Raw genomic sequence first — 23,576 nt, forward strand, 5'->3', positions numbered from 1 at the left:
TTTGATACGGTATACTCTCTGTGTATACGGTTGCATGTACGTATGTTTTCTGGGTCCGCGTGAAGATGTTTCACCCAGCATAAAATATTTACTAGAAAGAACCTTTGCACATGAAATAATTAGCCAACTCTTGTGCCTTTTTCAATGCTTGTTTCTGGGGTAAGGAGATTATGTGCATGAGGGATACAGTGTTCATTTCAATCTACCTGTATACAATACTGTTACTTTCTGTTTGTAAGTTATGCGATTTTATTGTGTCCCACCAGGAAATGGCTGGGGGTAATTTCTGATATTTATATGTTTCCCTCGTCGTCATTGCTTGAATTTGCTTGCAAGAAAGTGTCAATCACAGTGTTCACATCTCACTCATAATTACACTGAAATTATGAAAATGTCATACATGGCAAACTGAAACCTTGGCATCTATGAGTCGCATTTAAAGCCCCGGCTACCGAAACTAAGAAGGCTGCATGTGGCTACAAATGGACACGCCCACGGTTATCAGGACGCTCCTGGATGAGTGAAGCCCTGCTTCCGCCACTCTCAAGATGTCCGCGCAGGCCGCATATTTCGTTCCTGTCCACGTGACAAAAATCAGCCAGTCAAAAGCCCGATCCTTTCAAAGCGTCACACGCAACGTGCAGCGTCCAATCGGCAGAGAGCTGTCAGTGTTTCAAAATGGAGGCGGCAACAGCTACAGAAACAACAACAGTGATGGCGGCTGAAAATGCCCAGCGGTGAGTGCGTCTGCTTGCTCTACAGCTTGCTGTGCCCTCTCTGCTTGATCGAGTTCATGTTATATTGTACTCCACTGTGTAAGCAGCTGTACAAGAAGATTCCGTTTTTCAAACTACCAACTTTTGAACAAGATAGGCTAGAGCTTGGTAGAAGACAAAACATTTGGGAACAGATACAGGGTTGTTTAGAAAAAGGTTGTTACAGTTACCTTTGGATTGTCTTTGCAGTGGGTTATGTTGGGTATAGGGCACGGATCTGTGCCATTCCCCTGGGGCAAAACGTGTCGTGCTCACAGATGTCACCGCCAAATTGGTCAGTCTCAGTCACGAGCAGCTTTTGCAGTTTTGCTGCTTGCACTTTTTTCGAATGTAGGGGGGACTACAAGTCACATAATGGAAATCATATACAAGTTAGAGCTACTTTGATGTCTGCATCAGACACCATGCCGGATAGGCGGATAAAATTAGCAGGTCACCTGGTGATGCAGGATACATTTTTCCCTATTTTGGGCTTTGCATTAAGATACTGCCTTCTGGTAGATGCAGTCTTGGTTTCTTTTCTCTAGGGAAAAATGCATTGGTACACCTGAAACAATGACAAGGGAAAACCCAACACTGGAAAAGTAGTTAAAGTTCAAAAATGTATATAGCGCACTACTCACCCAGAGGGTCTCAAGGCGCTTGAGGAGGCAGAAGTATTTACTTATCGAATATCCAAGTTTTTAATTATTTCTGAAGGAGAGGTGGTTCTGAGTTAGGCGGAGGTGGGTGGGGAGAGAATTCCAGGTCTTGGCCGCTAGGTAGGAGAAGGATCTTCCCCCCCCATGGTGGATCTGTGGATGCGTGGAATGGCGGCGAGGGCTTGGTTGGATGAACGTAGTTGGCGGGTGGGGGTGTAGAAGGACAGTCTCGTGTTGAGGCATTCGGGTCCTAGGTCATAGAGGGCTTTGTGTGCGTGGGTGAGGAGATGGAACGTTACTCTCTTGTTGACGGGGAGCCAGTGGAGATCTTTCAGGTGACCGGAAATGTGAGCTTGACGAGGGATGTCCAATACTAGTGTGGATGATGCGTTTTGGATGCGTTGAAGTTTTTTCTGTAGTTTGGCTGTGGTTCCAGCGTAATGGGTGTTTCCGTAATCCAGTCGGCTGGTGACCAGTGCGTGGGTGCCCGTCTTTCTTGTTTCAGTGGGGATCCAGCGGAAGACTTTTTTGAGCATGCGTAGGATGTTGAAGCAGGATGATGTGACGGCATTGGCTTGTCTGGTCATCGAGAGGGAGGAGTCCAGGATGAAGCCCAGGTTACGTGCGTGATCCGTTGGTATGGGTGCGGTTCCCAGGGCTGGTGGCCACCAAGAGTCATCCCAGGCCGAGGGGGATGACCCTAAGATGAGGACTTCCGTTTTGTTCGAATTCAGTTTTAAACAACTGTTCTTCATCCACTTGGCTACTTCTTTCATCCCATCGTGTAGGTTGGTTTTGGCTGTGTTCGGGTCTTTGGTGAGGGAGAGGATCAGCTGGGTGTCGTCTGCGTAGGAGGTGATGTTGAGGTTGTGTTGGCGCGCGATGGATGCGAGGGGACTCATGTAGACGTTGAAGAGGGTGGGACTGAGTGATGATCCTTGTGCTACGCCACAGATGACTTCTTTGGCTTCTGATTTGAAGGGGGGAGGCGAACTCTCTGGGTTCTTCTGGCGAGGAATGAGATGATCCAGTCCAAAGCATTTCCTTGTATTCCGATGTTGCTGAGGCGTTGTATTAGGGTGTTATGACAGACTGTGTCGAAGGCTGTGGAGAGGTCAAGTAAGACGAGGGCAACTGTTTCTCCGTTGTCCAGTGGTGTTCGGATGTCGTCTGTTGCTGCGATGAGGGCGGTTTCGGTGCTGTGTTTGGCTCGGAAGCCGGATTGTGAAGGGTCGAGGGATTTGTTGGATTCGAGGAAGCCGGCGAGCTGACTATTGACGGCTTTCTCAATGACTTTGGCCGGGAATGGGAGGAGCGAGATGGGGCGGTAGTTCTTAAGTTCGGTGGGGTCTGCTGTGGGTTTCTTGAGAAGGGCGCTGAGTTCGGCATGTTTCCAGATTTCCGGGAAGGTAGCGAAGTTGAGGGAGCAGTTGATGACATCGCGGAGGTAGGGTGCTATGATGGAGTCTGCTTTGTAGAAAATGTGGTGGGGGCATAGGTCGGTTGGCGATCCTCCGTGGATGGAGTTCATCAGGCGGATGGTGACTTCGGTGGTGATTGTGTTCCAGGCGTAAAGGATGTTAGAGGGCGGTGTTGGTTCGGAAATCGGTGGAGTGGACATGTCTTCGGACTGGTTGTCAAAGCTGTTATGTATTTCGGCGATTTTGTTGTGGAAGAATGAGGATAGAGAGTCGTTGAGGTCTTGGGAGGGAGAAATGTCGTTAGTGCAGGCGGTGGGGTTAGTAAACTCTTTGACGATGTTGAATAGTTCCTTGCTGTTTTGGGCATTGTTGTCAAGTCGATCCTTGAATGCTGATTTTTTGGTGGATCGGTCTCGCATTTACACGAGTTGGAGCTATTGACATTGCAAATAAAAATGCCTTTTATTTTTGTTTTTAAAACATAAATAAAAAGGCATTGTCATTTAGAATGCCAATAGTTTAAACTCTCATAAATGCGAGACCTATTGCATTGCAAATACGTGTAGTGTTGCGGCTCGAGTTTGCGTGACTTTTTTTGGTCACTGGTTTAAATGTATTAAGGATTTTGTTCGCGAACCATCGCTCTGGGTAAGGTAGGCTTATCCCCATTCCTCTGCTTACGGAGATGGATAAAGCCGTAAAGGTAATAAGTGCGATCCATTGCTCGCCTTCAAAAGTAGGTAAGGCGGGTGCCTCACAGATGTCAACATTTTATTGTAATACTCTGATATGAATTGTATAAACCTGGCCTTTGCAAAGGTGGGTGGGAGCATTTTGTCCGTCCAGAGGTCTGTTCTGATCTTTCGAAGTGCCCCCCCACCCCCGGCTGGCATGCTGTGGAAAATTCGCTTCTCCAAAAATGTGCTACTTGTGGTTTGTTTTTTTCAGAAGATGATTGCGTCGTGACATGTTATGTAAGCACCAACACATTGAAAACTTATTTTGTTACTCGCCAGTCTGTTTAAAAGCAGGCCCCTGATTATCCACGAGCTGGTGTCGCTAGGAACAGATTTGGGGGCCATTCCTTTGGGGCGTCTTGCATGAACTCACATTTATTGGGGTCGAATGCAGTATTCGATGGAGTCTTCCAAAAGTACGCCTGAAAACTCACCGCAACAGAAGGACGTGTCTCCAAGCAGTTCTTGAGTTATTGTCAAAGGAGACCCTGGTGATATATTGTAAACACACCATGACTTGTAAAGGAAGGCTTCGCTCAGTTTGTGCGTAGGGGTGCGGCAGCCAAAGTGTCATATTTGGGTGCTTGGAGACTTGGGATCATTTAATTGAAGTGCCGGAATGCTTGTTTGATTTTGCATCCGACAATCCAGGTTACTATTTTCGTTGTATTTCCTCTGGCTATTAGTAAGCGCTGCGATGGGGACGGGGGTAAGATTGGGTTATCCATAGTATTTTACAGATATGTAACATTTTAATGTTCTGACCTGCACAGAGGGTGAACATGCTAATGACGGTGGTCACAACATTCTGGTGTGTCAGTCCGTCAAGTTTGCAATGCCAGCTTGTATCAGGGAAGGACTTGAAAGGCCAGTCGCAGCATGGGTTCTGCCAGTGTTCATGGAATGAGTCTGTGAGGCTCGGACGGCCGACCAGTGTTTGCTCTGGGCTCTCATCTTGTCTTCTTGACTTTTAGTTCACGTGCGTATTGCACCCTCTGTCCCATATTGCAAGTGTCGAGAAACTGGTGTAATTTTTGTATTAGAACTGTGCATATTTACTCGTCAATATTTTTGGCATTGAGTGTGAATTGGCCTTCGTAAAATGATGGGTGGCGATGTTTCACAATCACCATGACACTTTTCACTTCTCGACGCTGCCCTTTTTAATGAGTTTCAGATTAATATACCCATCCGTTTTGTTCTACAGCAGCCTTCAGTGCTCATCGGATTGGGGTTGTAGGCAAAAAAAAAAAAAGAGCACTCGCCACAGCGCAAAGGCAGCCACTTGTTTATATTTGCATCGCACTTTCACTTTTGCATTTAATGTATGTGGAGCATTTATCCCAGCTGGGTCTGATGAGTTTAGTCCCGCCACCTGTTGCCCCCCCATTGTAATTGTGCTGCTAAATAGTAATGTTCTAGGATGGTTACCAATAAACACCCCCTCGGTCCAAAGGCAAGTATTACTTCGTGAGTGCCACTCTGCATCTTGATGTGTTCCAGATTAGTTAACCGAGCGTATGCGCAATTGGCCAGAAGGAGGGTGGTAAGTATAACAGCAGATTGGCAAAATAATAAAGGAGTCTCGGAAGGACCACCATCTTGATGAGTGACACCCTACCTGCTATGGAGAGGGCAAGCGTCTTCAAGAAAGTCATGTGGGACGACAGAGAGGTGAGAGCCTGAGTATGGTTAACATCCAATAGGTTCTGGTCTTCGTGATACACCTTGTTGCCCAGGTAGCAGACCATGATCGGCTACCAATCAACTGGGATACCGTTGACCATGAGCGCTGGGTCAGGAGAGTGGGGGATGAATGGGAAAATACATGATTTCCCCCAGTTAACCCGCAGCCCTGATAAGTGCAAAAAGGGTGAGCGTATTTGATATAGCGTCCAGTACTTTTTCTCGAATCCCTTATGTACAGTAGCAGATCATCTGCATATAGGGAAATTGCATGTACGTCACCTCCCAGTGGGATGCCCATGTTGTAGCAGAGGTCCAAATGGCTATAGCCAGCAGTTCAATAGCTAGGGAAGAGGAGAGGGGAAAAGGGCCATCCCTGTCTGGTACCCCTTCGCAACCCTATGGACTGTGACATTAATCGGCCAGGCTTAACCCTCACAGTTGGATTGTTATATAATAGCTTGACCTGTGTGATAAAGCTGGGTCCCAGTCCGTATTGTGGCAGGACATTAAAGAGAGAGAACCATTCTGCCATGTCAAATGCTTTTTTGAGATCGATCACCACGCAACCAAAGTCGGACCAAATCCTGGGAGCATAGAGCATGACACGAAACAGCCTGCTTAGTTTAAAAGAGGTAGAGCGGTCTGTAAACAACCCGTTCTGATGACTATGTATCAGGTTGGTACCAATGAGTCTAGACACCCTGCGAGTATACTAGCCAGTATTTTATCATCCCCATTTAGCAGCTCCAATGGGCGGTAGGCTCCAATCTGGGTTTTGTTTCGGTCTGGCTTTAGTAGGCTGACCAAAGAGACTTCGCGCATGGAGTTCCGTAGGTGTGATAATTGTGCTGCCTCATCATATACCTTCTGCAGTGCATGGGCTAAGATGTCCTGGTGGGCTTTATAGATTTCGGGTGGGAGGCTGCCCGGGCCTGGTACCTTCTTCGAAGCTAGGGATATAATCGCTCATTGTATCTCAGGGGCTGTGATGGATGCATCTAGTTTCAGACGTTGCTCTGGAGTTAGCCTCTGAAATTGGAGGCCATCTAGAAAACTATTCAGCTCTAGGTCAGAGGCTTCTATTGTTTGTTGGTATAGCGAGATGAAGTGTAGGACCACCTCTTTATGTATTTCATGTTGAATGTATGTCATTAGCCCAATCGGCGATTGTAGTGCAGTAATGGGGCTGCATGGATGTTCCTGCCGGATCATCCATGCGAGTAGGGTGCCCAAATGATCCACTGTAGCACGTATCTTGGCTGAGTGTGCTGCATAATTCAGGCACCTCAGTCTTTCAATCAGCTCTGTGTGCTTCAACCTTGCTATCAACAACTCCGATAAATGTGTGGGTCAGTGGACACCTGTGTCTCCATTGTTAGCAATTCACGTTCCACCTCTTGAAGTTCATCCTCTGCATCCCACAACTCTGAACCAGACATTTTCCTCTCCATGTTACCTTGAAGGCATCCCACTCTATCAGGGCCGATGATGTTGTACCAGTGTTATGGGCGAAATAGTCCTCAGTGGCTGCGCAAATAGATTCCCGAAAGGGTGGATCCTCTAGCATAACAGGCTGTAAGCGCCAACTTGGGATCGGCGGATGCTGCGTATCCCAAGCCAACAATATAAAATGTGGATTATGATCAGTGTGTGCCCCCTAGATATTCAGCCTGTTTCACATAAGGCAGCAAGTTGGATGTGCACAGAATTCGATCAAGGCAGACAGTAAGGTATGTGGGCGGAGTAGAAAGAGTATTCACTTATGTTAGGGTTACAGTGTCTCCATACATCAGCCAACCACCCACCCTGGCCCCCAGCAGCAAGGCTCCCGTAGATGCCATTGTGCCTTGCAGCAGTGGGAGTGAGAGTCCAGAGCCGTGTCCAGGATGCTATTAAAGCCCCCCACCTATTTCCCAGGGTAGTCCACACCATCTAGTGAGCACAGACAACAGTGAGTTCCAGAAGAGTCCCTGATCTGTGTTAGCCACATATATGTTACCTAGTAGGAGGCATCTCTCATCTAGTTTACCTTTGAGGACGCATATCTTCCCTCAGTGTCTGTCACCACCTCTTCTGCCAGGGAGGGGGTGCCTGGGCAAACACAGATCAGCACTCCACAAGCAAATGCTGAGTATTTCGTGGAAAAGATCTGTCCCTTCCACCTACTCTGCAATTTCTTCCTTTTTAGGTCGAGGACCGAAGGCTGCGCTTGCGCAGTCTCCGGGAGGAGATTTAATGATGTTGAGTATGGGGGCTTGAACCCGCCTCTCTCCTCCATTGGCTGGCTTCCTAAACGGAGGCCAGCCATTGGAGGAGAGGGGCGTCACTCCTTTAAAACCCTGTCTCTTTCTTCGGGGGTGTTTTTTTTTGCGTTCTTTCGACTGTGAGGTCATCCGTCACTCAGAACGCCAAAAACACGCCCCCGAATCCAACATTTTCGGACATTTGCGGCCGCCATTGTTGCCCAGAACAGCCTCGCTGCCACTCCAGGTAAGTTTTCTTTTGCCCCTGATTGTGCCTTTTTTCTTGTTTAAACATCTGCAACAATATGTCACTTTCAAATGAAAGAGGCAGAGTTGTTTATACTTGTTGCATCTGTCCCTCGTTAACCTACAATAGGGCTGTGAGGAGAGACGGAGCAGAGGAGGTGTGGCCACTCCCATCTGTTAAAAGATCACTGAATATTTCCCTGCTCTGCTGCTGTTACTATAAACACATTTTACCCTTCTTTGAAATAAACTGACCGGCCCTTGTTTTAAACTGCTGTAAGGTCTGATGTGACTAGCTCACCCTGCATAAAACTGTAAAGAAATGCGAAGTATGTGTGTGTTTCCACAAAGGAGCGCACTTTCGAAGGCCCTTCCGAGGACACGAGTTTCCATACGGTACACACATGCATGCTTGTGCCTTGTACATCCATTAATGTGCAGCCGACAGGCAGTGGTCTCTTTCTATGGGAAAGATGAAGTCACTCGCCTCTCCTGCCCTCATTGGCTTCTCTCGGTGCCCGTGAGCACTATGATTGCCCCAGTTGTCGTAGGTGCGGAGATGTGTTTATTCACTTGCTCTGGCATTCCCCCCCGGCACAACTGAATGAACGATGAACTAAGGAACGTGGCTTTGTGTAACGGAACTGGCGCGCCAATTCCTTCGGGTCGAGTTCCCTCTGTATAAATCTGTGTCGGGGGTCTTGTCAGTCTGCTCAGTCAGGTTGGTAGGCAGGAGCTGTAAGGAGACAGAGCCCTTGATTTTGGGGTGGGGGTGGTAAGGCAAGCGGGTGGCCATTCTGGTCTCGCTGCTTGCTGGTAGCGGCTGTGGGCGTTTAGGAGAAGGCAGAGTATGGGCTATAGCCAACCCTGGGGTAGAAGTACTGTAAAGGGCTCAAGTAAGCACCTCGTTTGTAACATGCACACGTCACTTTTCTCTTGTAACACACTGTTTGCTACCTCTTACATTTTGTTTGCTTTCGATACTTGCACAAGTGCCACCATTGCTTACGTAACGTTTGTTCTTGTGTTTGAGTGTCCTCCATTTATTGCAGTATTATACCTCTACTTGTACTTTGTACACTTTTGTAACCTGCACACATGTCACTTTTTAGGTCTCGCAGAGAGACCTATTGTAGTCAAACCGAAAAGCTGAGTTCACAATGCGGATTTGTAGAAGTGCACGTGCTCGTGAACGCGCTTCTATCACAGCCATCAGCCTCCCTCCCATGGGCAGCTTGGCCTCAGGCATTCACCCCAGCGCGACTTCTCCTCCCCCCTAATTACATCCCTGCTGTTTACTTCTTTCACGGCCGCGAGGCCGTGCTTCAAAGGGATCCGCCATCAGATGCCTGCTCCACTCCCCCGCCCCCCACACCTCGCACCACACTTCATTGGAATGCGCTCCATGCATTCTCCCCTCCCTTTCAGCCTCTTTCCCAGCTCCCAGCCGGACCCTCCTTTCTCACCTCCTCTTTCTTTATTTACAGGGAGAACTTGTATTTTTCCCCGAGGCAACCAGTTCTGACACTGCCCGTCCCAGCACACACCAACTTAGAGCTTGTTTTTGTTTTCACTCTCTCGTGTTTATTCAATACGCTTTTTGAGCACAAATCACGTCTGTACCTTTTAAATCTTTGAAGCTATGCACACAAGTTCCGTATTTAACCACACCCACGGTCCATACATCACACGCCATGGTTCGTCCACTGCGTTTTATCACAGCATGCTACCAGCCTCGTCTCAGTCTGCTTGTGTGAGCGTGAGCACCACCTGCAATTCACCTGTGTGTTTAACAAACACGCTATTAGCATTCTGATATACCCGAACAGATTGTATTTTTGACTGTTTACATTAGTTTCGGCTACTGGGCATTTTACTAACCCACACCAGTATTCGACTCATTTAGTTTTTCTCTGTTACACACGCTTGTTTTAGTAGGCATTGGGAGACCGTGTCCACAGCAATACGGTAGGGACCGACGAGAACGACTGTGAATGCTGACCTCCGCTTCGGCACTATAATTTAGCTTCCCCCTCCTGCTTCGCATTACCAGCCCTCCCCACCCTCAGAGCACAAACGGAGCCTTTCTTAATCAAGTGTCAGCGCTTCCTTGTTCGTCCTCCATTCCCAGGTCTGCCCGATCCTCCCTGACTCCCTACACCACTCCTACACAAGGTACGAGCTCCTCAGCAGCATTTATAGTTTTAAAAAGCAGCGTGTGTAAAAGCATTTCCATTCGGGCTTCGCAGCTGTAGCATTTATATTTTCAAAAGAGTAGTGTGAATACACATTGCCGTCACTAATGGTAAATAAATATTGAAGTGCGTGAACTTTAGCATGATAACTGCCAGAGCCGCGAAGAAATGCTTTCACATTCTTCCTGAATCAACTTGTAAGTGTCACCAGAACTGGCACTCAGTGTCGGCCTCGTGCCATGGTGAAAAGACAACGAGGGACTTGAGCAAAGCTGTCCTTTTAGATAAGTGCTCTTTAATTCATGGGGCAGCGTGCAAACAAACGGTGAGCAGACACATAGACTTGCCATCCTTGCCTGCAACGAGTACTGCCATTTCAGGGCTGGTCTGCTTAACGACGCAAAGTTAACCAAGAGGTCATTGGCTGGACATGAGGTCAATACAACACTGCAATTAAGGAGAAAAAGAATCGCCTACCACAGTATTCAGTCTTCCACCCCTCCACTCATGAATTTTATTTTCACTGACTCTTCCTTATGTTTTTAAACCTTTCAGAGTTACTGGACTGTTTGGAAAACTTTTTATTTCCTTTAAATCTACTCTAGTGTTGCAAACATCTTGTTTCGAGAGCGGCACATGTTCCACATCCCTCCGTGCACAGTGCCTGCCTGCTGGCCAGACAGACTGCTTCATCTTCTGCCACTTTTCTTCAGTCTGCACTCGTTGAAGCAGCCGGCTGTTCACGGAGCATAGCACATGCTGCCTCTGTGCACCGTCTGGCACTGCACTCCTTATTTCACAAGGCATGTTTATTAAGTTTCTGCAGTCCCTAATTCAGCCCTGCCATTGCTGCTTCATCTCTTGTGTTGGTTCCCTTCCTCCGCCACCCTGGCCTCCCAGCTGCTTTCCCACCCCCTACCACACTACTCCGCCCACTGTCCTGCTTTAATTTCCCCAACATATCTCCCTTGTGTTGGTTCTTTACTTTTTTTCTCTAGGCCAGTAGAAAATCAGTGCCTGTTCGGCCTCACACATAAAGGGAGTTTATACATTAAAAATAAGCATTCTTCTCTTTCTGTTTACCTTCTTTTTTTATGCCCAATTAAAACACTAAGTGACAATCACACTCGGAGCCCAGCTTAAGAAAGCAGATGTCAATAATGCAGTGTTGCTGCTCATAACCAGCCCCCACTTTAACACCTCCCTGCTAGGCTCCTAGTGTCTTCAGAGAGTCACTTTGTCTGCCATTTGCAGTTTATGTGTTGTTTGCATGTTCTGTGCATCTGGAATGCTTTCATAAAAATAATTTTCATCATAAATTTTTACACTCGTCCACTCCACACCTCACAATTCCACAAGTAACCATAGCAATTCAACCCACACAATTCTACTCCACTCCTAGCTAAAACATATAGGTAAAATGCATTGTAATTTACAACGCAAATAGCTCTTACAAATGCAAGACCTATTGCATTTGTGCCTTTCTGCCCCGTTAGACTCATTTTTTGTGCCCTTCTGCCCTCTGTTAGACTCGTTTTTTGTGTCTTTCTGCCCTCTGCATCACCACATCATCACTCAGCGCTACCCCAGGAACACTCAGCACCACCACAGCATCACTCAGCACCACCATTATCACTCAGCACCACCACAGCACCACCACATTACCACTCAGCATTACCACTCAGCACCACTACATTACCACTCAGCACCACCACATTACCACTCAGCACCACCACAGCATCACTCAGCACCACCACAGCATCACTCAGCACCACCACAGCATCACTCGGCACCACCACATTACCACTCGGCACCACCACATTACCACTCGGCACCACCACATTACCACTCAGCACCACCACAGCATCACTCAGCACCACTACAGCATCACTCAGCACCACTACAGCATCACTCAGCACCACCACAGCATCACTCGGCACCACCACAGCATCACTCGGCACCACCACAGCATCACTCGGCACCACCACATTACCACTCGGCACCACCACATTACCACTCGGCACCACCACATTACCACTCGGCACCACCACATTACCACTCGGCACCACCACATTACCACTCGGCACCACCACATTACCACTCAGCACCACCACATTACCACTCAGCACCACCACATTACCACTCAGCACTACCACTCAGCACCACCACAGCATCACTCAGCACCACCACATTATCACTCAGCACCACCACATTATCACTCAGCACCACCACATTACCACTCAGCATTACCACTCAGCACCACTACATTACCACTCAGCACCACCACATTACCACTCAGCACCACCACAGCATCACTCAGCACCACCACAGCATCACTCAGCACCACCACAGCATCACTCGGCACCACCACATTACCACTCGGCACCACCACATTACCACTCGGCACCACCACATTACCACTCAGCATTACCACTCAGCACCACCACATTACCACTCAGCACCACCACAGCATCACTCAGCACCACTACAGCATCACTCAGCACCACTACAGCATCACTCAGCACCACCACAGCATCACTCAGCACCACCACAGCACCGCCACATTACCACTCAGCACCACTACATTACCACTCAGCACCACTACATTACCACTCAGCACCACCACATTACCACTCAGCACCACCACATTACCACTCAGCACCACCACATTACCACTCAGCACCACCACAGCATCACTCAGCACCACCACAGCATCACTCGGCACCACCACATTACCACTCAGCACCACCACATTACCACTCAGCACTACCACATTATCACTCTGCACCACCACATTATCACTCTGCACCACCACATTATCACTCTGCACCACCACATTATCACTCTGCACCACCACATTATCACTCTGCACCACCACATTATCACTCTGCACCACCACATTATCACTCTGCACCACCACATTATCACTCTGCACCACCACATTATCACTCTGCACCACCACATTATCACTCTGCACCACCACATTATCACTCTGCACCACCACATTATCACTCTGCACCACCACATTATCACTCTGCACCACCACATTATCACTCTGCACCACCACATTATCACTCTGCACCACCACATTATCACTCTGCACCACCACATTATCACTCTGCACCACCACATTATCACTCTGCACCACCACATTACCACTCTGCACCACCACATTACCACTCTGCACCACCACATTACCACTCTGCACCACCACATTACCACTCTGCACCACCACATTATCACTCTGCACCACCACATTACCACTCTGCACCACCACATTACCACTCTGCACCACCACATTACCACTCTGCACCACCACATTACCACTCTGCACCACCACATTACCACTCAGCACCACCACATTACCACTCAGCACCACCACATTACCACTCAGCACCACCACATTACCACTCAGCACTACCACTCAGCACCACCACAGCATCACTCAGCACCACCACATTATCACTCAGCACCACCACATTATCACTCAGCACCACCACAGCACCACCACATTACCACTCAGCACCACCACATTACCACTCAGCACCACTACATTACCACTCAGCACTACCACTCTGCACCACCACAGCACCACTCTGCACCACCACAGCACCACTCAGCACCACCACATTACCACTCAGCACCACCACATTACCACTCAGCACCACCACAGCATCACTCAGCACCACCACAGCATCACTCGGCACCACCACATTACCACTCAGCACCACCACATTACCACTCAGCACTACCACATTATCACTCTGCACCACCACATTATCACTCTGCACCACCACATTATCACTCTGCACCACCACATTATCACTCTGCACCACCACATTATCACTCTGCACCACCACATTATCACTCTGCACCACCACATTATCACTCTGCACCACCACATTATCACTCTGCACCACCACATTATCACTCTGCACCACCACATTATCACTCTGCACCACCACATTATCACTCTGCACCACCACATTATCACTCTGCACCACCACATTATCACTCTGCACCACCACATTATCACTCTGCACCACCACATTATCACTCTGCACCACCACATTATCACTCTGCACCACCACATTATCACTCTGCACCACCACATTATCACTCTGCACCACCACATTATCACTCTGCACCACCACATTATCACTCTGCACCACCACATTACCACTCTGCACCACCACATTACCACTCTGCACCACCACATTACCACTCTGCACCACCACATTACCACTCTGCACCACCACATTACCACTCTGCACCACCACATTACCACTCTGCACCACCACATTACCACTCTGCACCACCACATTACCACTCTGCACCACCACATTACCACTCTGCACCACCACATTACCACTCTGCACCACCACATTACCACTCTGCACCACCACATTACCACTCAGCACCACCACATTACCACTCAGCACCACCACATTACCACTCAGCACCACCACATTACCACTCAGCACCACCACATTACCACTCAGCACTACCACTCAGCACCACCACAGCATCACTCAGCACCACCACATTATCACTCAGCACCACCACATTATCACTCAGCACCACCACAGCACCACCACATTACCACTCAGCACCACCACATTACCACTCAGCACCACTACATTACCACTCAGCACTACCACTCTGCACCACCACAGCACCACTCTGCACCACCACAGCACCACTCAGCACCACCACAGCATCACTCAGCGGCACCCCAGCATCATTCAGCACCACCACAGCATCACCACATCATCACTTAGCGCTACCCCAGCATCACCCAGCACCAACACATTATCACTCGGCACCACCACTCAGCACCACCACTCAGCACCACCACTCAGCACCACCACTCAGCACCACCACAGCACCACCACTCAGCACCACCACTCAGCGCCACCACTCAGCGCCACCACTCAGCGCCACCACTCAGCACCACCACTCAGCACCACCACTCAGCACCACCACTCAGCACCACCACTCAGCACCACCACTCAGCGCCACCACAGCATCACTCAGCGGCACCCCAGCATCATTCAGCACCACCACAGCATCACCACATCATCACTTAGCGCTACCCCAGCATCACTCAGCACCAACACATTATCACTCAGCAGCACCACTCGGCACCACCACAGCACCACTCGGCACCACCACAGCAACACTAGGCACCACCACAGCACCACTACACCACCACTCAGCACCACCACTCAGCACCACCACTCAGCGCCACCCAGCACCACCACAGCATCACTCAGCACAACCCCAGGTTATAGATGTCGCATTTGCGAAAGTTATAACTATTGGCATTGTAAATGACAAAGCTATTAATTTAGCTATTTTCTTAACCAACACATAAATAAAAAAATTGTCATTTACAAGACCAATAGCTCAAACTTTCCTAATGCGAGACCTATTGCATTGCAAATGCTTGTTCCTCTTGTAATGCACCGTTTGCTACCTCTTGTGTTTTGTTGGCTCACGATTGTCTCATGTAATGTAACGTTTGCTTTTGTAATTTGTTCGCTTGTAATGTTCTCATGTATCAGTTCTGTTCCTACTGTGAAGCGCTCTGACACCTTAGGGTAAAGTCCGCGCTATATAAAAACGCATAAACAATCAACCCTGTATTGCATCTGTCCCTCGTTAACCTATGATAGGGCTGCGAGAAGAGACGGAGCAGAGGAGGTGTGGCCACGCCCATCTGTTAAAAGATCACGGAATATTTCTCTGCTCTGCTCCTGTTACCATAAACACATTGTACCCTTCTTTGAAAGAAACTGAGCTGCACACATTATTAGTTTGAGGAACACAAACGCAACAGAAAGGATGTTTCATCTCTGTCCATGGTGACATTTCAGACTCCTTTCCAACAAATGAAAGATTATGCAGGGTTAAAGGTTAGGCAGGGCTGTGTCCTGGCTGAACACGGTTTACCCTTTCGCTTGATGGCATCAGTGTCGAAGTGCTTAAGATTAAGGCTGATATCTTAATGATGAGGTAAGTATGCAGCGAGGGCAAGGAATATTGTAGTCACTTCCTTTGTGAGGCAATGACACTGTCTCAGTGACCCAAAGAAAACACCCCTTCTGAGACTGCAGGAATGCTCTGTGATATGTTGCATGACAAACAGCAGATCATGAACAGAGGCTGGAATGGAGGTAATTACAAAGGGTAATTAACAGTTTGTCTAAAAGGTTGAAATCAGCCAGGTTGAAAAACGATTGTCTATGCGCAAGGGACATTTCCAGGAATATACGGATGAGATGAAGAAGAACAAAAGTGCTGTCCTGAAAGTATTCATGATTGCTAAGTTTAGTTAACCACAACATTTCTGAGAGTTTTGAAAATACACTTCATTTGCAATCTAGGAACCGAATTTATCTGGCAAACACACCACTGAAAGCGTCCGAGGTTCAAGTCATGGGCCTTGGCGACAGAGAGTGTCGTAGGGAGAGCTTGATCACAGAGTGAAGGAGTGGCCAACCTCCTTGCCAGAGGCTGTGTAATTGAGGAGTGAATGTGTAGGCACTAAATGAAATTGAGTTCCAGTGTAACTCATACAATTGGGGAAACCTCTCCTGGAAAACAGAAATGCAATTGTCAAATAAATACATGGCACACTACATTACTTGATGTTCTTAACTACCCCGTCTTTTACATTCCTTTGTGACGCTCCCTCTGTGGATCCCCCAAACTATATTCTGTGAATTGTACTCTGATTATAGAGCTCATTGGGGGTCAGGGGCATAGGAGGATGGTACTTGTAGCGTTGAGGCATCCAACATAAGTGGGAGGCCTGGGGGTCCCAGACTTCAAGTCTTATTATCTGGCAGCCCTATGACAGTGGTTTGTTCAGTGGTTTGCACGCCGACAGACACCAGAGATGGTTCCCGGGCACGAGGAACTTCCTAGGATAGTGTTGTGGGTGTGACGCCCCATTACGGAGGACTCCCAAGAATTTCAAGTGATTATAAGATGCTGGCCTCGATGCTTGCAGAAAACTGATGTTGAGCTTCTGTACTCCCCAGTTTAACCCATAGAGATGCTGCGGGAGTCACCACATGGAGCGGCGTGAAGACAGTCTGCCACAAAGTCACTGTCCTGTCTATGGGGCAGTCACGACCACCCTTTGAAAAAAATGGCCCATGGTCGCAGCGAACTTCCCACACATCACTGATGCCATTATATGGCAATTTCCTCCGGCACAGTTAAGGCTGTCTCTTGCCTCTAAAGGGCTATTGGGGAGGATGCTATAGGTCCAAAAGAAAAATCAAGCTTTACCTGGGAAGAGGATATGAGTGTTTTTCCGCCGACAGCTTGGGAGAAAATACTAGCTGGCATTCCCTAAGTATCCTGTAATGCTCTATTCAAATGAATCAACTTTTATGTCCTCCGTACGCATACCTTATGCCCGAGCAAATACAATGATATTTTCATGTAGCGGGAGGAACTTGCCCTAGATGTGCCACCCAAGGTGCCAACCTGATGCATCTGCTTTTGGCCTGCCCTTCTGTTGGTGAATTTTGGGAGAAGGTTACTGACGTGATTGCTACACTTATTGATGGGGAGGTCCCTTGCACCCCGGGACATTGTCTACTTACTTCTAAAAAAAAAAAAAAAAAAAAGAGAACTAGTAGATTCAAATTTGGCTTTTGTGCTGGTAAAGCGAAAGATCACCTTAAACCGGAAGTCACCACAGGGTCCTTAGTTTTCCTCTTGGCATAGAGAAATGGAAAATGGGCAAACTGAAGGACGTGTCCGGTTGAGGGAAGCAAATCAGGGCATCTGCAGTATGGAAGAAGCTCGAGCGTGGGAGTCATTGGTGGGCCACCTTAGGGCCCCAGAGGAGTCTTCCCCCATGACTTCCCCTCTTGCATCACCAGAACACCCAGAACAGTAACACCTTTCATTCCTATTGAGTAGCCACTTTACCACATAAAACAGCTATTGCGACTTTAATCCTTCTATATATACCTCTCCTCCTACATACATGCATTTTCTTTTTCTGTAGATGGTGGGGCACATCTGTAGACATCTTCCCATACTGTGCATTGATTCAACTCTTGGGGTGGGGAGGGTAGTTTGACTGGGGAGGGGATGGTAAATCATAAGTTTGTGTGTGACAATTTTCGTGTCTTCCTCTTATTATTCTCCTGTGTTACTATTTGTAGAGATGATTCAACACACTGTCATCACTATGAGGCAGTGATTGTTATGTACTATGTTGTATAAAAAATTTAAAAACTGTGTTCTGAAAAAAATAAAAACATTACTTGAAGTTCCTAATTTTAGAGGACCGACTCCTCCATTATAGATACATGTATACACAACTTCCAAGATTTTCCCATGCTAATTGCCACCGGCAACCCCAGAACACGGCCTATCCCTGCTGACGAGGGGTGATACCCCGAAACACGTGTCCAGGGATGGCAAAGACCGCGAAGATAGCAGAAGATCGAAAGATGATTCATCGCAAACACGTTACTACATTAACCAGAGTCCTTAGGGGCGACACCGCCGGTGTGTGAGTAGTGTGCGACCCCACCCCCCATTTCTAATTGCCAGAGTAGATCAATTTCAATTGATGATTTACATTTTTGAAGAATGTTGTATAGAGGTTCTTAAATGATTTGAGATTTCATGAAGCACTTGAGGACTTTATTTAGAGTTTAGAGGACAGAGTAGTGTTTCAGAAACCTAGCTAATGTTTTGTCCACCGCATTGCAAGTGCTTTATAGTCAATGGGATTCTAACTACAACCGACAGTAGACACCAAACTCTATATAAGGCTCTAAATCTTTACAGTCCTAGGGATCAAACTTGTGCAACAGGTTTACATGGGTAAAATATTTACAATGCAGACATAATTCAGATGTGGGAGAGTATATGATGGTGTCTGCCATTGCTAAATTTGTGGTTTTCTTCTTGCTTTGGTCAATGACCATTGGCAGTTTTAAACCTTGGATTCAGTCTGCAGTTCACCGGTCACCGTGCTTCAAAGACAAAGGCCACCTTTTAATCAAGTTAGTTTTTGTTGATTAAATACGGTGTTTCCTCTTTTGCTTTGTGATGGTCTCTCTCTCGCTCTCTCTCATCTGCTAGAGAATGTTAGATGTTGGTCACTGAGCCCTTCCTGTGCCTTTTATGCTGTGCTCATGCAGCACTTCTGGTACGGACCGATGATGTTTCCTTATCCTGGTTGTTCCTCCCTATGGTCCTATCAAAGCATGACCACAATTTTGTCACAGTCTGCTAAGCCTACCTTTTATGGTCTTTGAGCCCCCTTACATTACCTTACTCACACCCCCATTGTTGCTGGATCTTTTTCCTTTTTTTCTTTTTAAGTTCACAAAGTTAGAGAAAATTACATTCAATACAGTCATGATTCAGGATCGACAATCACACAACTATGAATGTGTGTGTGTGGGGCTCTGTGTGTGTGTGTGTGTGTGTGTGTGGGGGGCTCTGTTTGTGTGTGTGTGGGGGGGGGGGCTCTCTGTGTGTCTCTGTGTGTGTGTCTTTGGCTCTGTGTGGGTGGCTCTGTATGTGTGCGTGTGGGTGGCTTTGTGTGTGTGGCTCTGTGTGGGTGTAAATGCAATAGGTCATGCATTTGCGAGTGATTAAGCTATTGGCATTGTAAATGACACTGCCATTTATTTAACGATGAAGCTATTGGTAATGTAAATGACAATGCCATTTATTCATGAGCGATGCCAATAGCTCTACCTTGAATAATGCCGAGACCATTGCATTGTAAATGCTTGTTTTAATGTGTTAGGTGAGACTCTTGAAGGAGAGCTATCTGCATGTCATTATGTCTTTTGAGGTATGCGTATCTGCGAGACATTCCAGGTCATAATGTGTTGTGCCGCCATGTACTGGTTATGTTCAGACACCCGAATTGTGAGGGGCAGGGTGTGTGCCAGTAGCCCTGTTTAAAAGCGTGACGTCCAGGGTTAGTATAAATTGAGTACAGTGATGCCTGGGTGAACTTAACTTAAAACTCAACGCCACCTTGGCTGATATACAGTACGAAAAGAGTGGATCTCACAACCGTGAGGGACTGCCCAAACTAGAAGCTGCACAAGAGGGGAACAAAATATCCTCTTAGATTGTGTGGGAGTGAGGGCTTCTAGCTTTACAAAGCTTAGAATGCAACAAAATCACTCCGTAGGTAGGAGAAGCAGTACCCTTCATGATACCCCAACTGCGTGTTAGTGTAATAATTTCCCTAGAGAGGCAGCTACTCTCCCTTGCCCTCTCCATTCTCCGCCCCCACCTCCCAGCATCCTCAGTTCGAATAAAGACAACCTAGTGATCTACAAACAAGCATTGGTTATTACAGTGGAAGGCATGTAGCTAAATAAAGTATTCGTCATTTATTAAATGAGTCCATCCAAAGACTGTGGAGTGACATCTGGCAGAGTTAGAGAGTTAGTGTCGGAGGGACAGGTAATCGATGATTCCTCGTCGTCAGACACGTCTGAAACCGCTTCTCTAACGGAGTCTCTGGTCAGTTCCGATATCCGCTCCACCTCCCGAGCAGCCTGCTGATGTGTTCTGATTATTTTCTCTAAGTTTGGCACCACAGTCAACTTTGGTACTCCGGCTCTTTTCCGTTGTCTTTGCCGTTCCTGTATTTTCGCTGAGTCTCCTTGCGTACCTCTTACCAGCCTGCCTGGGACCAGAGAATTTTCCTGATGTCTCCAGCCAGTCCCATGTCTCTTGCGGTGTGTAAGAAAAAAATGGTTTTGCCATCAGCAACTATACGCGGTCTCGGTGGGAAGAGCGGGGAATATTGAATGTCAAGTTGCCGAAGTTGTTGCTTTACAGCTAAGAAGGACCTACGTTTACGTTGTACTCCAACAGTGTAATCCAGAAAAAACATCCCTTTGGTGTTCTCCACATGGATCTTCTGCAGCTTTCGTGTCTCTCACAATATTGAGTCTGTCGCAGTAATGAAGTACTTTGAAGAGGCAAGGGCCGGGGTTGGATCCTTGGAGCTGGCTTCCTGAGTGGTACTCCATGTGCCCTTTCAACTTAATACAGTTTCCGCTTGCTGCCTCGTTCCAAGTTGTTAGTATGTTGTTTTTCCAACCGTCGGCTTTTCTGTTGCGAATCCTTATCCGGTGTGTTAGTCCAATTGTTTCACTAATTACAGTATATCATACTACCAATAGGGTGTGAAATAAAGCTCAAGCCTGAAGACAAGGTGTCCTGATGATATGAACTGCAGCGACAAACTTTATCATATAGGTTTTCCGTGCTGTTATTGTTTGGCTCTTCACTCATTCCTCTGCTTTCTGTAGCTGAATATTGTTGTGCCACCAGCACACACTCATGCATTGCTTGTTTCTCAGTTATTGTTTTGACACCAGTATCCCCCTGGTTTCCCTTCAGGGCCGCTTTCAAATGAGGCAATATGGTCCTCTCATTTGGATTATCTCGATAAAGAGCAACTTCCAAAAATTGGTGCACTACGTGCTTGAAACGTTATGCAGCAGCAAGTGGGTTTAATAGTTGTTCAGTGTAAAAGTTCTGCATCTATTCCTTTTCGCACAGGGTCTTAGGATATTTGTGTGCTCCAAACCAGAGAGAAAGTATCATACAAGTGGGGTTCTTAATCACGGGACCTCTTCGGTTCTTACTCACAACCATTCGATCATCAGGGACCATAAGTCTGCTTTCCTCTTGCTCTTTTGATTCCCTAAATCCAATCAATAAACCTTTACTTATGCCAACCAGTCCTCTAAATTGGGAGAATCCGAATCAATCCATTGTGGTGTGTGTGTTTTTTCCTTATTTTTATTTTTATTTTTTAGAAATATGTATATCTATTGTTATCAAATACAAAAACAAATAGGTTCCTTCCTTTCCAGATAGTAGGTTCCTTCTCTGTCTCTTCATTTATACCAAGCAGAACCAGGTGGGTGCTTACCTTAAATTCTGTAATAATTTCTGAAATGGCTGAACTCCCATTTCTCATCCCCTGCCCCCCAACCCACCGACTACCTTCAATCCCAGGCATTCCAAGAACATGAGAGGATCATCGGCCTTGGCCAAGTTGCACTTCTTGCAGCACCTTTTCCAGTTCCCCTTACTACCTGAAACCAAACACTGTGTAGCACAGCTCATGATTGTGCTGTCACTTTGCTGGGGGGTTGTTAGCACCATAACCAGGCTCCTTCCAGCTGCTCCTCCTTAAGGCTGCAGCTCTTTCTCCCATCTTTGTCCCCCGCTGCTTTGCTTCATTCCATGAGTCCAGTACCTCTGTGGGGTACAGAATGGTCTGGAAGGATTCTGTGGTCAGCCAGTGATGCATGCAACACCTGCGAAACAGATCAGGGCAGCTTGTGCAGGGCCACCATCATGCCTGCTTCTGAAGCTCTACTCCCCGTGTCTGTTTGGTTTTTCCAAACTTAAATTCGATGCCAGAGTACCCAGAAGAGCAAGCGCTACTCATTATACCACAACCTGTCGATAGCTAGCTCTGCATAGACTACCACCCATGCTTCATGGACCCAAAGTGAGGGATTCACCAGAGCTCAGGAGAAATTCGTCTCTTTGACTTTCATCAAGCCCTGCTCTGAAAGATGCATTTTTAAATAATTATGTTCAAAGAATTGTAAATATATTGAAGCATTAGTCTGAAATTCTTAATTAAGTGGTGTGGAAAAACGTTGATTGTATGTGTGTAACCATTTTTTATGGCAAATCTGTCTGGAGGTATGATTTTAATTATTTTTCTTCAACCGTGGTTGAGCGTTTTCCCCTCTGTTACAGAAATGTTTGTGTAGTGCATACCTAGCTGAAAGGCAGTAGCGGAGCTACGGTCATAGAATCTAGGTTCTGAGAGGGGGAGTTGGACTATTTGAGGCATGTGGTCCTATAGTCTTAAAGACGTGTATCTTCAGTGCTTTGGTTAACTGGAGAAGGGTAGAGACGGGCCTGGAGGGATAGCTGGTCCGGATCCTGAGTTCACAGAGGGAGAAGGTCTGTTGCCCACTTCATTCTGTCTTGCACTTCTCCTTTCTGATGGTGTCCTGGCTTTTGTGCATCGAGAGCCGCCGTAGATGGAGCTTGTCAATGCTGCTCGTTGTGGCTTTGGCAATAATTCATCTGGTTTCTAAAGATGAAATGAGCCACAATATGTTTAGGTGTTTTACAGCCAAGTGGAAACATTTTGAGATCTACTTCACCTGCCAGTAAATGAAACCTGCTTTGAGTTCTTTGCAAAAACATGGATTTTAAAACGCCCATCGGCTGTCTGCAGGAACTTGGAAATTGTACCCCAGACTTTAAGGGTTGCACTGACCGCTCTGCCACAAAAGATAATTTTGCATGTGGGTTCTGAACAACAATACATGCATCTGCATGCTTCGTGGCTGGTACTTGGATTTCTTGTGATCTGCACCTGTTGTAGCGCATTACTGCACTGGGAAATGCTCTCAATGGCTCCATTTTGAGACAAGATGCTGGTTTCAAACTCGTTTTAACACATACGAAGTGGTCCACCTAAACACACAAATACCTCTCAATGTCAAATTATCTGGATGTGCCTCACCTCAAAGGGGGAAGGGGGAAGGGGTAGAGGCAGGTTGTGATTT

General features: G+C 47.2%; 1 protein-coding gene across 1 annotated transcript in view; it reads left to right on the forward strand.

Annotated features, from left to right (window-relative positions):
* Positions 1 to 639: 639 nt before the first annotated feature.
* The window catches only part of ZWINT (ZW10 interacting kinetochore protein), a 62,361-nt gene continuing 39,424 nt past the window's right edge, over positions 640 to 23,576 (forward strand). The window contains exon 1 of the mRNA XM_086942342.1: positions 640 to 737. Coding sequence (XP_086798468.1) covers positions 679 to 737 — 59 coding nt within the window. The 5' untranslated portion in view covers positions 640 to 678. The remainder of the gene's footprint in view (positions 738 to 23,576) is intronic.

The sequence above is a fragment of the Lissotriton vulgaris genome, chromosome 10 (assembly GCF_964263255.1).
Source record: "Lissotriton vulgaris chromosome 10, aLisVul1.2, whole genome shotgun sequence".
NCBI classification, from domain to species: Eukaryota; Metazoa; Chordata; class Amphibia; order Caudata; family Salamandridae; genus Lissotriton; species Lissotriton vulgaris.